Source organism: Narcine bancroftii, chromosome 5 (assembly GCF_036971445.1).
Source record: "Narcine bancroftii isolate sNarBan1 chromosome 5, sNarBan1.hap1, whole genome shotgun sequence".
Taxonomy (NCBI): domain Eukaryota; kingdom Metazoa; phylum Chordata; class Chondrichthyes; order Torpediniformes; family Narcinidae; genus Narcine; species Narcine bancroftii.
The window spans coordinates 165,519,725-165,535,644 of NC_091473.1; the positions used below are offsets into that span (position 1 = coordinate 165,519,725).

General features: G+C 40.6%; 1 protein-coding gene across 2 annotated transcripts in view; it reads left to right on the forward strand.

Moving 5' to 3' along the window:
- Positions 1–2,896: 2,896 nt before the first annotated feature.
- LOC138764133 (peroxisomal acyl-coenzyme A oxidase 2-like) overlaps positions 2,897–15,920 on the forward strand; it is a 55,692-nt gene continuing 42,668 nt past the window's right edge. Inside the window, exons 1-2 of one of the 2 annotated variants that reach the window (XM_069939580.1) lie at positions 2,897–3,085; positions 12,729–12,891. In XM_069939580.1, the coding sequence (XP_069795681.1) occupies positions 2,950–3,085; positions 12,729–12,891 (299 nt within the window). In that variant the 5' untranslated portion in view covers positions 2,897–2,949. The remainder of the gene's footprint in view (positions 3,086–12,728; positions 12,892–15,920) is intronic. The other variant, XM_069939578.1, reaches the window with a different exon arrangement.

Here is a 15,920-nt window from a genome sequence, read left to right on the forward strand (position 1 = left end):
ACAAAAATTGAGAACAAAGAACATTTATTTTACAACAATGCAAAGTTGGGTGCTTCCCCTTACCCTGGGAATACACACACACACTGGGGCTCACCCAACTTTTATACAGTGAATTTCAGTATAGTAATACCCTCCCCCTTACATTCTTCTTCCTCCTGGATGGGTTTGGCATTAGGCAATCCTACCTGCCTACGTGCTGTTTCTGTGACTTGGAGGACCAGGGGGTATCCTGTCGGTGTCCCTTCATGTTATTATCCTCATTGTCCTTATTCACAACCCTGCCCTTGTCCCCATTAACACCTTTCCGACTCTTAGAGCTACAGTCTCTTCATACAGAGTTCACTAATCCTGTCTAGGGTTTACTAATTTAATTCCTCAACATGATTATCCAACTGCACGAAAACCAACAAGGTCGGGTCAGATACAGCAATGAGCTCTCTGAATCCTTCTCCATTAACAATGGCGTGAAGCAAGGCTGTGTTCTCGCACCAACCCTCTTTTCAATCTTCTTCAGCATGATGCTGAACCAAGCCATGAAAGACCTCAACAATGAAGACGCTGTTTACATCCGGTACCGCACGGATGGCAGTCTCTTCAATCTGAGACGCCTGCAAGCTCACACCAAGACACAAGAGAAACTTGTCTGTGAACTACTCTTTGCAGATGATGCCGCTTTAGTTGCCCATTCAGAGCCAGCTCTTCAGCGCTTGACATCCTGTTTTGCGGAAACTGCCAAAATGTTTGGCCTGGAAGTCAGCCTGAAGAAAACTGAGGTCCTCCATCAGCCAGCTCCCCACCATGACTACCAGCCCCCTCACATCTCCATCGGGCACACAAAACTCAAAACGGTCAACCAGTTTACCTATCTCGGCTGCACCATTTCATCAGATGCAAGGATCGACAATGAGATAGACAACAGACTCGCCAAGGCAAATAGCGCATTTGGAAGACTACACAAAAGAGTCTGGAAAAACAACCAACTGAAAAACCTCACAAAGATAAGCGTATACAGAGCCGTTGTCATACCCACACTCCTGTTCGGCTCCAAATCATGGGTCCTCTACCAGCATCACCTACGGCTCCTAGAACGCTTCCACCAGCGTTGTCTCCGCTCCATCCTCAACATTCATTGGAGCGCTTTCATCCCTAATGTCGAAGTACTCGAGATGGCAGAGGCATCGAGTCCACGCTGCTGAAGATCCAGCTGCGCTGGGTGGGTCACATCTCCAGAAGGGAGGACCATCGCCTTCCCAAGATCGTGTTATATGGCGAGCTCTCCACTGGCCACCGTGACAGAGGTGCACCAAAGAAGAGGTACAAGGACTGCTTAAAGAAATCTCTTGGTGCCTGCCACATTGACCACCGCCAGTGGGCTGATAACGCCTCAAACCGTGCATCTTGGCGCCTCACAGTTTGGCGGGCAGCAACCTCCTTTGAAGAAGACCGCAGAGCCCACCTCACTGACAAAAGGCAAAGGAGGAAAAACCCAACACCCAACCCCAACCAACCAATTTTCCCCTGCAACCGCTGCAACCGTGTCTGCCTGTCCCGCATTGGACTTGTCAGCCACAAACGAGCCTGCAGCTGACGTGGACATTTACCTCCTCCATAAATCTTCGTCCGCGAAAGCAAGCCAAAGAAAGAATGTATAACTTGGTACATCCGTGTAAGGCTTACTAATTAAATATGTAGAACTTGGCACTTCTGTCTAGGGCTAGGAGACCCTTATATCACCCAGACTACCTCTACTTCCTACATTCTATTATTCCTTGCCTCTCCTTATCTTATTCATACGGTGGGCTCACTGATCCTGTCGAAAGGACTAGAAGGTTCTTATCTTACATAGGCTGACTCTGCTTGCTGCATCCTAATTTCCACGCTTAGCCTGTTCATACTGGTTTAATCCATCACTCCATGTGTCTGTATCTTTCATATTTTCATGTCAAGTTTACTCATCTCTCACAAGTGGGAAGGGAAGGTTGAGAATCACTGCTCTAGACATAATTGTTACTAGAATATTTTGCTTGAGAAAAATTGTCATTGGCCTATTTTCTTTGGAGTAAGGAAACCGTGCACATATCGAGCCAATTAGGTACGATTAAAACAGTGGTTTTCAAACTTTTTCTTTCCACTCACAAACCATCTTACTAATCACAGAGCACTTTTATGGCATAAGGAGCACTTAAAGTGGTATGTGAGTGGAAAGAAAAAAAAGGTTACCCACTGCAGACCCCCTCGCACTACGTGCACGAGTGTGGGAGACCGTACAAAACGGACGCTGTGAGCTCGCGCGAGGGGGGGCAACTGATAAAACCCCAGTCTAGAGTGGAGCCCGGGAGGAGCGGTCGTTTCCCGACCCTGGGACTCGTGGTTTGCTGCATTTACTTTTATTTAATAAAAGTTTGATTATTTAGCAGCTCTGGCCTCATATCCTCACTGAGCACCAAACATATGCAAGAACCACTGCATCTATCAGTCACCCAGTGGAGTCTTGGAACCAAGCCCATTGCTGCTTGTAAAAGTACATACTTTAAAACATCTATTAACTTTTCGGGTGAACCCATTGGACTATTAACCTTCGATCAGAGCTGGGAACTTTTATTGCACAATAGTTATTTGTTTTTTCCAAACATTTCCTTCGGAGTTAAGTTTGGGGACTATGATTTTTTTTTTGCAAATCTTGAAATAAATTTAAATCGATAAAACAACATCATTTTCCCCAGGAATAACACTCCACGAAGTCTGAATTGGAAGATGGAAGAAAAACACAATGAAACTGCAGAGTTTCTGCAACATTGAGCTTGAACTTCAACCCCGATGTCGACAAAACGTCCCATTGGGCTGAAAACCTTGATTGACAAGGGAAGCGGCCAATGAACAGAGCGGCCCGCCGCGCGTCTTGCGGTTGCCCGGTGTTTGGGGCGGCGACTCGGGCAGAGCCGGGTGAAAATGGGGAGCCGCGGTCTGGGTCGGTCTGTCAACCCGGACATTGACAGCGAGAGGAAAGCCTCCTCTTTCGACGTGGAGAAGCTGGTGAACTTCCTGGACGGAGGCGCGGACCGTACGCGCATCAGGAGAGCCGTGGGTGAGTGCGCACCGCCCCCCCCCCCCCACACCCACCCCCCCGCCTGTCATCCTCGGGCCTGCGGGGCGGGAGAGGAACAAGACAAGGAGGCAGTGACTGCTATGAATCTAAGGAATAGAAGCAACTGTCGTTCTGCAAAGTTCCTGAGTATTTCCTTCCATTTATCCGGCCATTCTCCGGATACCTGGATACCCCAAATATCCGGAAATTCGATTGAGGAGATTGAGCATCTGCTCCCAGGAGGAGGACTTCCATTCTAGATCATCCTTCAAAAAAAAAGTGGCTTCTTGATCTGCCTGCATCTCCTCTATTACCCCCTGCCTTGCCCCCAGAGGCAACAAGATCAGGGTTCCCCTTGCTCTCACCTACCACCCCAGACACTTACAACCTGTGACGGCAGGAAGTGATGCACTTGCACAGGCACACCAAAGTTGGGGCCCCAAACAGACTCTTGAAATGAACCTTGTGAATCTGCAGGGGTCATCTTCTTCTTTCTTTGGCTTGGCTTCGCGGACGAAGATTTACGGAGGGGGTAATGTCCACGTCAGTTGCAGGCTCGTTGGTGGCTGACAAGTCCGATGCGGGACAGGCAGACACGGTTGCAAGGGAAAATTGGTGGGTTGGGGTTGGGTGTTGGGTTTTTCCTCTTTTGTCAGTGAGGTGGGTTCTGCGGTCTTCTTCAAAGGAGGTTGCTGCCCGCCGAACTGTGAGGCGCCAAGATGCACGGTTTGAGGCGATATCAGCCCACTGGCGGTGGTCAATGTGACAGGCACCAAGAGATTCCTTTAGGCAGTCCTTGTACCTCTTCTTTGGTGCACCTCTGTCACGGTGGCCAGTGGAGAGCTCGCCATATAACACAATCTTGGGAAGGCGATGGTCCTCCATTCTGGAGACTGACCTACCCAGCGCAGTTGGATCTTCAGCTACTGCATCCCTTACTCCTGTGGTGGCCTCCTCCTATGTTGGAGAGACTGGATTGCAGGCTCCAATATTGCCTCTGAGCACCTTCACTCTGTCCGCTGCAATAGCAGGGACTTCCCAGTGACCAACAATTTCAATTCTGCACCCCACTCCCATATTTGAATTGCTGTCCATGGACTCGTGCACTGCTGAACAGAGGCCACCCACAAATTTGAGAAAAAAACACCTAATATTCCATCCGGGCACCTTCCGACCAGGTGGCATTAACATTGGCTTCCCTGGTTTCTGTTAGGTCCCTCACCTGTCTCATTCCCTTTGTTTCCTTTCCTCCAACTCTCATCCCTTACCCTCTCCCCTCACTGAACTATCCCCTCCCCTTATCACTTCCCAGCTTTTTCCTGTTCTGCCATGCCATCCTTATCCACCTCTTGCCTGTGCTCCTCCATATCATTTTATTCAGGTGCCTGTCTGTTTTTGTGCTCATGGTGAAAGGCTCAGGTTTGAAATGTTGGTTATGAATCTTTGCTACATAAAGAATGCTGCATGACCTGTTGAGTTTCTCCAGTGCTTTAGTGTATTAAATTACAATCATAACATCTGCACACTTTCTTGTTTAACTGAGGATCCATGCCCTCGTAAAGAATTCTGAGTTTCAACCCGAATAATTTACAAAAATTATCTGGCGCCTGGAAATTCCAGATGTTATTTTTAAGGTGGTGTGAGCAGCCTTCTTGAACTACTGCAGTCCTTAAGGTGTTACTGTACCCACAATGCTCTTAGGGAGAGAGTTCTAGGGCAGAATGGTGATGTGCTTCCAAGTCAGAAAGTTGCCCTTGTGCTTCCAACTGATAGAAAGTTGTTAGTTTGCAATGAGTCATCTAAGGAATTTCTGTGAGTTGCTGCTATATATATTGCAGATGTTGCAAAGTGCTGCCACTACGTTGATGGTGGAATGAGTTGATGGTTGCGGATGAGGTGCCTATGAAATGGGTTGCTGGCATTTGAGCTTCTTGTGTTGTTGAAGCAGGCAAAATGTATTGATTGGTGGAGACTTTAATTTTTGTTTGGATCCAATTCTCAATAAATCGGCAAAAACAGTAACAAGATCTAAGGTGGCTAAGTTAACTCTTTCATATATGAAAGACTTAAATTTGATGGATGTGTAGAGGCATCCAATAGACTTGTTTTTATTATCATTGAGTTTGAAGGACAGAGTAGTAAAAATGGAATACTTGCCCAGGTTACATTCGGATCATGTTTCATCTTGCATTCGTATGTGTGAGTTCTTAGACAACACATGGATGAAGGAAAAGCGTCTTTAAAGTTGTTGTAAACAGCCATGAGGCTGCAAACCTCCATCACCAATCATACAGCTGTCTCTTGCTCTGTGTCAGCCCTTGCTGGCAGCCAAGTATAATCAAACAGGAGCTATAATCCTTAAGGCCTTGTTAGTAGCAAAAGGCCTTTTGATCTTAAAACAAAAGTAGCTTATTTTTAACTAACAAGTTTCCTTTGTTTAACTCTGCAATTTTAGCTTTAACACCAGGAACTTAAATTTTCATTATTATCAACATTTTTTTAAATTGTTTTGTGTGTTCACATTGATATAAACTAAAACTTGAAGAGTGAATAAGATAGCACTACTTCATTTTATATAACAGGAGTCTATAAATTTGCTAATTGAGTCTCTTAGGAGGATCCTCATGTCTTGACGATCTCCTGATTGATTATCCTTGAATCTGAGTTGTTGCATCAGACAATATTTTCTCAGCTGTGTATTCAGGTTGTTCAACAATATCTGTCTTTCCATCTACTGTCTGGTACCATTTGAAGATCTCGACGATTTCTTTGCAGAACAGCACTTTCATCTTTCTGAATGGTTATGATCTTGGTTGGACCGCTAAGGACAGTTCCCTTCTGAGTCCATAAGTTTGTTTTGTCTTTTAGCCTTACTTGCTTACCAGTGTTGAGTTCTGGTAGGTTTTTTTGTTCCTCTGTCAAACTAATACCTTTGCTTTTCTTTCTGTTGTTCTTTGAACTTCCTCACTTTATCCCACTCTTTTGTTTTTAGGAGGTTCTCTTGAATGGGTAGGTTTCATCTTCACCTAAGGAGTTGTGCTGGTAACATACCACACTCAAGCAGCATTGTGTGGCATACTAGCATGCTCTGGTAGAAGTCCATGCCACTGCCTTTTGCCTTGTTCATCAGTCTTTTCACTGTCTACTGGTTTTTTTTTAATTAATTGACCATTGGACTGTGGAAAATGAAGACTTGACATGGTGTGTACAAAGTCCCATTCTTTGGCAAAGTCAGAACTTTGAAATGCAAAACTGGGGTCCATTGTCACTGAAGAACTCACTTGCCGCGCCATGACTAGAGAATATGGCTTTCATACTTGTTACTACAGCATCTGTAGTGGTGGTGTTCAGTTTACATACCTCTGGATATAGGGAGTAATAGTCTGTGACTACAAGATGGTCCTTCCCTTGACATTCGAATAGGTCAGCGCCTACCTTCTGGTAAGGTCTGTGTGGTGCTCGGTGTGGCTTTAGTGGTTCTGCAGGATTGCTTGCTTGATATTTCCAGCATGTTGTCTAGTTTGACACTTCATTTGTTATATCATTGTTGATTCTTGGCCAGTACATCACCTCTCATGCTCTTTTCTTACACTTTTCGATTCCAAGATGTCCTCCATGGATCCTTTTTAGCATCTCTTTTCTCAGACTTTTTGGGATAAGGATTTTGCTTCCTTTTAGATGATGTCTTTAATCACTAATAGTTCCACCCTGCAGTTCCAGGACTCTGAAATGTCAGGTGAGCAGTTCTGCTTCATGTTGGGCCATCCATCCAAGATGTTTTTTCTCAGTTGTCGCAGTGTTTCATCTTTGTTTCTCTCTGACTTTATGAGCTTCATTTTTTCATCTGATATGGACGGTGTACGTGATCATGTCCATGAAGCGTTCATACCTTCATCCATTTTGGTGTTTGAGGGCTCTCGTGTCAACAGCTCTAGGCAACGTGTCTGCTGTGTACATTAACTTACCCGGAGTGTATGCCACATTCAGTGTATAGCATTGCAGCCTAATCATCATTCTTTGTATTCTAAGTGGCCATTCATTTAATGGCTTTGGAACAATGCAATCAAGGGCTTCTGGTCAGTCTCTACACTGATTGCTTGTCCTGACACAAACTGATGAAATCTTTCACAGGCGTATGTGATGCTGAGCATCTCAATTTGAGCATATCACATCTGTCATTGAGCCAGTTATTATATTTTTGCACAAGAACTCCACTGATGTGATGCGTCTGATGATCTCTTGATGGATCTCACTGGGTCGTAAAACCTCAGAACTGGTTCCTCTGTGAGCAGTTTCTTTAGTTCACTCCATGACTTTTCATGTTCATGATTCCACTCCATTTAATGTTCTTTTTTGTTAGTCTTCTCAATGGAGCCATCTTTTCTGAGAGGTTGGATAAGAATTTACCCATTTCATTGACCATTCTATTAAACCTCTGTACATCCTTTTTGCATTGTGGCCTTGGCATGTTCCCAATGGGAGATACCTTTCTGGGATCTGGTCTGATGCCCTCACTGCCAAAAATATCCCCTACAAATGTTGGTTGTCACCACGAGCTGGCATTTCTCTCTATTCAGAATCAGGTTTGCTTTCCTTGTTGCTTCCAGCACTTTCCTTAGTCTCTCTCTTTCGTTATGCTCAATTCTCGTGGTTCCCCATACTATGATGCATCCATGAGGTATCAACTTTGTCCAGGTGCTCATAGACCATATGGATAGTTTTGTGATACACTTCAGGAGCTGAGGCAATTCCGAATGGTACCTTAGGAATCTGTATCTATCAAATGGACTATTGAACGTGCACAGTCTTGAACTTGTCCAATTTTAACTGCCAGAATCCTGATGATGCATCTAACTTGCTGAAAAACTTTGCAATTGCAAACTGTGACATGATTTTTTCACACGTCAAAGCTTAAAGTGTTCTCTCTTTATTGCTCTGTTTAGATTTCTTGGATCCAGGCAAATTCTAAGCTTTCCATTCTTTTTGTCCAAAACAACAAGTGAACTCACCCACTCCATTGTCTCTTCTACCTTCTGAATCACGTTCAGGTTTTCCATTCTGTCCAACTCTGCTTTTAGTTGCTTTTGAAGCACGAATGGAACTTTTCTGCATGGATGTATTACTGACAGCTCACATTTATTCACTCTGATTGTGTGTTCTCCTGGAAAGCAGCCTAGACCCTGAAATAAGTCATTGTACTCTTTCATGAATTCATAAATCGGCAAAATGCCCTACAGAGTGCTATGGCTTTTTCCAAGTCTAAATTTTGCTCCTTGAGCAGTCTTTCCCTGAGACTATTATCTGGAATACCACACACAAGTCTGTCTTTTATCAGTGAGTCGGTCGGTCCACCAAATTCAGACATTTTGCTTCTATTTCTCAATTCAGTCACATGCTGATCAATACTTTCTACTGTTTTCTGTACACGTGCCTCTCAAATGTTACTTTTACGTATGCAGTGTGCCTCAAACTGTTCCATTATCTTTTTATTCTTTCATTTTATCTCCTTCAGCAGTGAATGTGAAGTTATTATGCACCTCCAGGGCGACATGTAAGAAAACTGACACTTTCACTTTATCACTTTTCCCGTCAGCTTCAACTGCCACTAAATACAATCCAAATCATTGTTTGAATCTGTTCCAGTTTTCAGCCACACTACCTGTCAACTGAAATTTCACTGATGGGTGTCATCCTTCCATTTTTCACTATGTTAGCTTCTCTTCACTGACTTTAGATTTTTCCTTTTAATTTTCTTCATCCCACTTCTGACACCATGTTTCATCTTGTATTCATATATGTGAGTTCTTAGACAACATGTGGATGAAGGAAAAAGGTCTTTAATGTTCTTGTAAACAGCCTATGAGGCATGCCATGAGGCTGCAAGCCTTCATTACAGATCTTGCTCTATGACAGCCCTTGCAGGCAGCCAAGTATAATCAAACAGGAGCTATAATCCTTAAGGCCTTGCTAGTAGCAAATGCAACCATGATTATAATTATAGCTCATTCGACACTAACTTTTGTAATACAAATATCAGAGAAACAGGAAAGCAAATATAGGTGATGATTGAATATGATGTTGCTGAGAAGGAAGGATTTTAGCCAATTTATAAGATGGCAGGTTGAATTTTTTTGTGAAACAAATATGGGATCAGCAGATAATTTTTTTTTAATATGGGATACATTAAAGGCATACTTAAGCAGACAAATCATTTTATTTACAAAAAAGATCAAAATAGAATTTAATTAGAAATAAATAAGTTGGAGAAAGAAATTGGGGAATTAGAAAAAGAATATCAGAGAACGGGGAGGGGGGAGGAGGGAGGGGGGTCAGTCAGCAGCCGGAACTGGAACTTGGCAAGCTTGTGGAAAAGAAACCATTTTATAGATGGGTTGTATGTGCCTAGTTCAGCCTGGTCAAAGCCCTAGTGGTTTATGGAAAAGAAACCATTTTATAGATGGGTTGTATGTGCCTAGTTCAGCCTGGTCAAAGCCCTAGTGGTTTATGGAAGAGGAGAGGACTGGCTGCCTAATGTTTCACTTGAAATAAGAGAAACAAAAAGGAACTTTGTGGTGACTTTAAAGAAAGAGACTTATCATTTGGAAAACACTGATGGGGCAAGTTTCTTTGGCAAGACACTGATGTGGCTGATTAAAAGGAATCAATTTGTGTCCAGGAACAACAAATCTCTCTTTGAAAACTGACAAGAACCTTTCTGAGTGGTAACCATTGACCTTTCGAGCACCAAAGCCTGGTGAACTTCACAAATGTTAAATTCTCTGCACAGTACAAGAATTGCCTGCAATCAGTAAACTTGGAGGAATGAGAAGCGAAATTAGACTGTGAATCTAAGAACTTTTCTCAACTTGCACATTACAGACATATGCCCTTAGAATTAGAAGGGGGTTAAGTTAAGTTAATAGTGATAAGTTAAAGTGTGATCCTGTTTTCATGTTTAAAGATAAATAAAAGCAACTTTTGTTTAAGTAACCATTTGTCTTGGTGACTATTTTTCGCTGCTGGGTTTTGGGCTCCTCTGGGCTTGTAACAAAACTCTCTGGAAAACTTCTTACCGACCGATATCTTTTTTTAAATGCAGACTACAAAATAATAGCAAAAGAACTGGCGAACAGGCTGGGACAGTATTTACTTAAATTAATACATACATGTCAAGTGGGATTTGTTAAGGGTAGATATGCGTCAAATAACCTGGCGTGATTATTTAACATAATACATTAGCTCAATCAAGGAAGGACCCCAATATAGTAGTATCACTAATGCAGAAAAAGCATTCGATAGATTCGAATGGCCTTTTTTGTTTAAAACATTGGAAAAGTTAGGTACAGGACGAGGATTTATTAATTGGATTATGACATTATATCAAACACCACAAGCAAAAATAATAACCAATAGTCAAACAACAGGAATGTTCCCGTTGAGTCAATCAAGTAGGCAATGCTGCCCCCTTTTCCAGCATTATTTGTTATGGCGATAGAACCTTTTGGGTTCAGACATATATAACAGCATATCGTCAGCAAACAAACTAATTTTGTGTTGGACTCGCCCAACCACGAAGCCTTTAATTTCAGGATTGCCCCTAATCAATGTCTGAACCCAAAAGGTCAATGGAAAAACTGCAGGAAATTTTAACAAAATACGTAAGGGTATCAGGTTATAAGATAAATAAGGATAAAAGTGAAACTTTACCATTAATAAATCATAACTACGTATGTTTTAAAGCAAATAGTATGCTTAATTGGAAAAGTGAAGGGATTAAATATTTGGGAATTATGCTCTAACAACTTGAATAACTCGTATAAGTTGAATTACTCCTCTCTGCTGGTGAAAATAGAAAAAAAACTTACAGAAATGGAAGGACCTGCCCCAAATGTTAATAGGGAAAGTTAATTGTATTAAAATGAATATTATGCCAAACATTCAACATTTGTTCCAGTCAATACCAATATATTTACCAAACAATTTTTTTTTTAAAAATAATAAATGGTTTGGTAAGACCATTTTTATGGAATAATAAAGTACCTTGAATAACATTATAAAAATTAATGTGGGATCATAAATTAGGGGGATTGAGGCTCCCAGATTTTTTAAAAATCTGGCTTTACAATTGAGATTCTTGGCATTTTTCTTTGAAACTGATGTTATGCATATGGCATTGTATAATATAAATGAAACATTGTCTAAAGATTTTTATCTATAGATGGAATTGGAAATTAATTAAGAGAATGACCTCAAATCCTATATTGATTCAGATAAAGGTCTGGAAAGATATTAATGATAATATAGAAAGGAAAACTGGAATATCTTTAAGATCTCCGCTATGTAATAATCTGATGTTGTCTATGATCATGGGAAATAGGACTTTAAATATATGGTCACAGAAAGGGATTTGCTACATTGCTGACTGCTACAAAGATGGGGTTTTAATGTCATTTGAACAAATGAAACAAACATGGTGTTCCAAATAGCACTTTTATTTGTTATTTACAACTAAGGGTTTTTCTAAGAGAAACTTGGGGAAATTATCTGACTCTTCCAGGAGTGAGTGAATTGGAGTGCACATTATGGATGGGTAGAATACCTAAATTTATTGCTCAAATATATTATGCCTTGCAAATGGATGGGAAGAAGTCTGGAATACATGGGTCGAGAGAAAGATGGGAAGTAGATCTGGCAGTGAACACATCGGAACAATCTTTTGCTGAATGGTATAAAGATGGGGTAACTTTGATTATCAATGTGAGGTATGGTTTTCTGCAATATAATTTTTTGCATCAATTATATTTGACTCCGCAAAGATTGCACAAATCAAAACAGAAATATCAGACACGTTTTTGATGCAAAATAGAGGAAGGAACACTTCTTCATTCAGTGTGGTCGGTCATGTACCAAGGTCAATTCTTTCTGGCAATATGTCAGAAGTCTTAACGAAGATTTCTGGAGTTAATTTTCCTGGTAACCCGGAATTATATTTATTGGGGAATTTTATAGATGTTAGTAATCATCTTACCAGAGTATCAAAAATTGTTTGTTAAGATTGCACTGGGGATAGCCAAGACGTGTGGCAGTCTCATGGAAGTCAAATACACCAATCTCTTTGGCAAGATGGATATCAGAAATGGACAGTTGTATCCCTATGGAAAATATCACATAATTTGTGAAACAAACATCATACATATTTGAATAATATTGGTGCACAAGTATAATATTGCTGTTTTAAATTTATGATCTTCCCTCGATTATATACTACTTAAAAAAATTTTTAGTAAAATAGGCTATAAGCTCCGGCGGTGAACGGAAAGACCCTGAATCTGTTTATCCTGTTTAAGTTGATGGGAAGGGGGTAGTGGGGAGGGGGGTGCTTGAATGATTATTGCTTGGAAATTTTCTAGGGGTTGATTTTTGTTACAAGTATTTATGAAAATTTGTATTTTTTAAGAAGGATTTTTATTTTGTATGTGAGCAGTATATAGACTATTTTACTATATTTATGTAAACGATGTATATTGGATATATGTTTTAAAACCAAAATAAAATATTCAAAACATATTTGGGTCTAGATGAAATAAACAACTAAGTTTACTTCGGTACATTTTGATTCCACGATCCTTTGGTTTTTTTTTAGAACGCATTATTAACAGTGATCCTATTTTCAGTCAAGAAAATCAATATTTCTTGACACGGACTGAGCGATATGAAGCAGCTGTAAAAGGAGCTGTGCATCTGTGGCGAAAGATTAAAGAATTAGGCTGGACTAATGATGGGCCAGAAGTCTATTTTGCTTTGAGGTAATATTTTGTATACTTGGGTTCTACTGTGGTATTTCTGGAGGAGTTCCTTTGTTGAGGTTTGCCTTTTTCTTCCTCTGCCAGTACATACAGTACTCTCTGGCCCATGCCAATTTGAGAGGAAATGGAAAAAATCCTGCAGATGCTTGAAATCTGAAATAAAAACAAAATGCTGTTAATCTTTCTCCAATACCAATACAATTCCTCAAATAAAGGAAAGCAAAGTGTACACAGTGCTTTAGGTGTGGTCTCAGCCTTACAGCCATGGCAAATCCTCTAACTTTGCACTCCAACTTTCTTGCTATAAAGCTGCATATTCCATTTGCTTTCCTAATTATTTGCTGTAATTACATGTTAACTTTCTGATTCACACAAAACGGCACTGTTCAGCAGATTCCTTTGGTCTCTACATTTTTTTTTCCTCCTATAATGCAAATAAATTCTTTTTCCTAGTAATCAAAATCAAAAGACTGCAGTTGCAGTAAATCTAGGGTAAAAGCAGAAAAAAGCTAGTAGCTCTCATCAAGTTAGGTAGCATCTGACAAAAGAGAAACAGAATGATTGTTCAAGTCTAAGACACTTGCTCAGAACTGGAAAGAGAGAAAGCAATCTAATTTATGGTAGCAGAGAAGGCAGAGAGGAATAGGTAGAACAAGGGGAAAATATCTGAAAATGTGAAGAATTAATGAGTAGATGTGGCAGTTAACACATGACTGTATGCTACTTTATTTGTGTAGTGTGGTGTTAACAAGACTGGAAAGTGCCCAGCAGGCCAGTTTGCAGTGATGGAGAGAGAAAGATTGAGCTAAAAATCACAGATGGATGATCAGCAGAAATAGCAAGTTCTGATCAAGACAGAAAGACAAAGCAGGTTGGAGACTTCTAGCTCGAGTCCAGAAGATATGCAGTTCCTGAAGCTGTGCTGAGCTTTTGTAAAAGGCCAGGAGGCGACAGACAGATAAATTAAAATGCACATGAGGCGAAGGTAACCAGGACCTCTGAATAATCCCTACAGTCTGAGAGAAGATGCTCAGCAATCACCAATCTGCATTTGGTCACTTTAATATTGGGAAAACTACCTCCTTTCTGCTGAAAACCGTTTGTGTCAGGTCTGACCTGACACATTTTTAAATTTCTTTTTCTATGGATGCTGCCTTACATTTCCCACATTTTATTTTTTGTTGCATGCTATATCTGTCCTCAACCCCTCTTTTCAGAAATGCATTTAAAAATGGCCCTGTTGCAGAAAAAGGTTAAAAATTAACTTAAATTCATTATTTTTATTAATTGATATTTTAAGTTCTTTTGATTCAGAAATATTAATACAGGTCGGGTACCCTTGATCTGAAATCCTTCAAAATCCGAAACTTTTTTTTGTCTGTGGTCCCATAAGTAATAGAGTTCAGAAATCCCGATTGGAGAACAAGACATAGTGGATGTAAGTTCTACATTATGGAGTGTAGATTTTCAATACATCTCTACCTCAGTTAATTTGTGCATATGTAAATATTTGTATTGGAATGTGAATTCATGTCTCTTTAAGTCTGAGTGAATGAGTGCATTTTTAAAATGGTTCCAAGATCCAAACACTTCTGGTCCCCTGCATTTTGGATAAGGGGTATTCAACCTGACTTTTGAATGCCTCCAGTATTCAAACATTAAAAACTTATTACAGTCTCCCAGGCAAGGCAAGGCTTCAGGATCAGCTCCATCTCCTTTCAGTCTTTATTCCTGAACTCTCCTCTAATCCGTCGACCAAAACAAACTTTGGTTTATTACCCAAGGGAATTGTCATTTCTATTTACCCCAGGTAAATCCTCTCATAATTTTGTACACAGCATTTAAGTTTTGTAAATCTTACCAGAGCATTCACACATTTTCTGTAAATTTGACCAGAATTGAAAGCAGGACAGTAAAATCCCCTTTCAAGTAACCAGCTACCCAAGCAACTGACAAAATATCGGAAATAAATATATTTTTTAAAATTAAAAATAAAATTTTTAAAAATTAAAATAAATAATAAAATTTTTAAAGTTTCACATTGTAAAAATAAATGTTCTCACAACCCTTGGTGAAGATGGGAGAAAACATTCAGTCAGCAGTATGAATAAAGTTATATTTGAATAAAATGGCGGCACCCAGGATGAAGAGCTGGCTGATGCCACTTGCCACTGAGGTGACTCTCCAAAAGTGTCTCCCCATCGCTGGCTAATAAGAGGTTTTATTAGTATATTAGTAAGGCTTTATCTGTAAATTTGGAAGGTTGGGGGGATTAATTATGGCGGGTGGCATGGTTAGCTCAGTGGTTAGTACATACTGTTCCATCACCAATGACCAGGGTTCAAACTTAAATTTTGTAAAGTACAGGAATTACCTTTGTGAGAGATTATATTTTATATTATTTATAGATATGTTTTAAAGGAGATAAATTGTGGCAGGTTTTTTAGTGTAGGTCACATACAAAAACTTCAAAAGAGATCTCATTTAAAATGCCAGAGCTCTGCCCAAGCCAGATGGATCAGGCTCTGGGTGCCTTTGCAAAAACTTTGAAAAATGTCTATAAGGACTTCACAAGTAGGTGTTAATTGGACATGGATTATTGTTTTGGAAAGCAACAGATGAACAAACTCAAAAGATTGGGTCTGGAGCTGCAATCTGTCTGGGTACAGTTGGCTGTTCTAAGAGGGTCATTTAGTTTTCTCTGAGTAGGGGGGAGAGAGAAAATTCAGTTCTACAGTTCAGCAGCAGCAGCTGGAATTGGAACAGGACAAGCTGGCAAACTTGTTGGGGGGGGGGGGTGGGGAAACCATTTTGAAGTCAGATTGTGAGTTCTTGGTTCAGCCTGGTCAAAGTCCTTGTGGGTCCATACAAGAGGAAATGTCTGGTTGTATAATGTTTCACTTGAAATAAAGGAAACAAAAAGGAATTCTGTGGTGTCCTGAAAGAAAGAGGTTATCATCTGGAGAACCCTGTTGGGGCAAGTTTCTTCGGAAAGACACTGAAGTGGCTGAAGGAAGTAAATCAGTTGT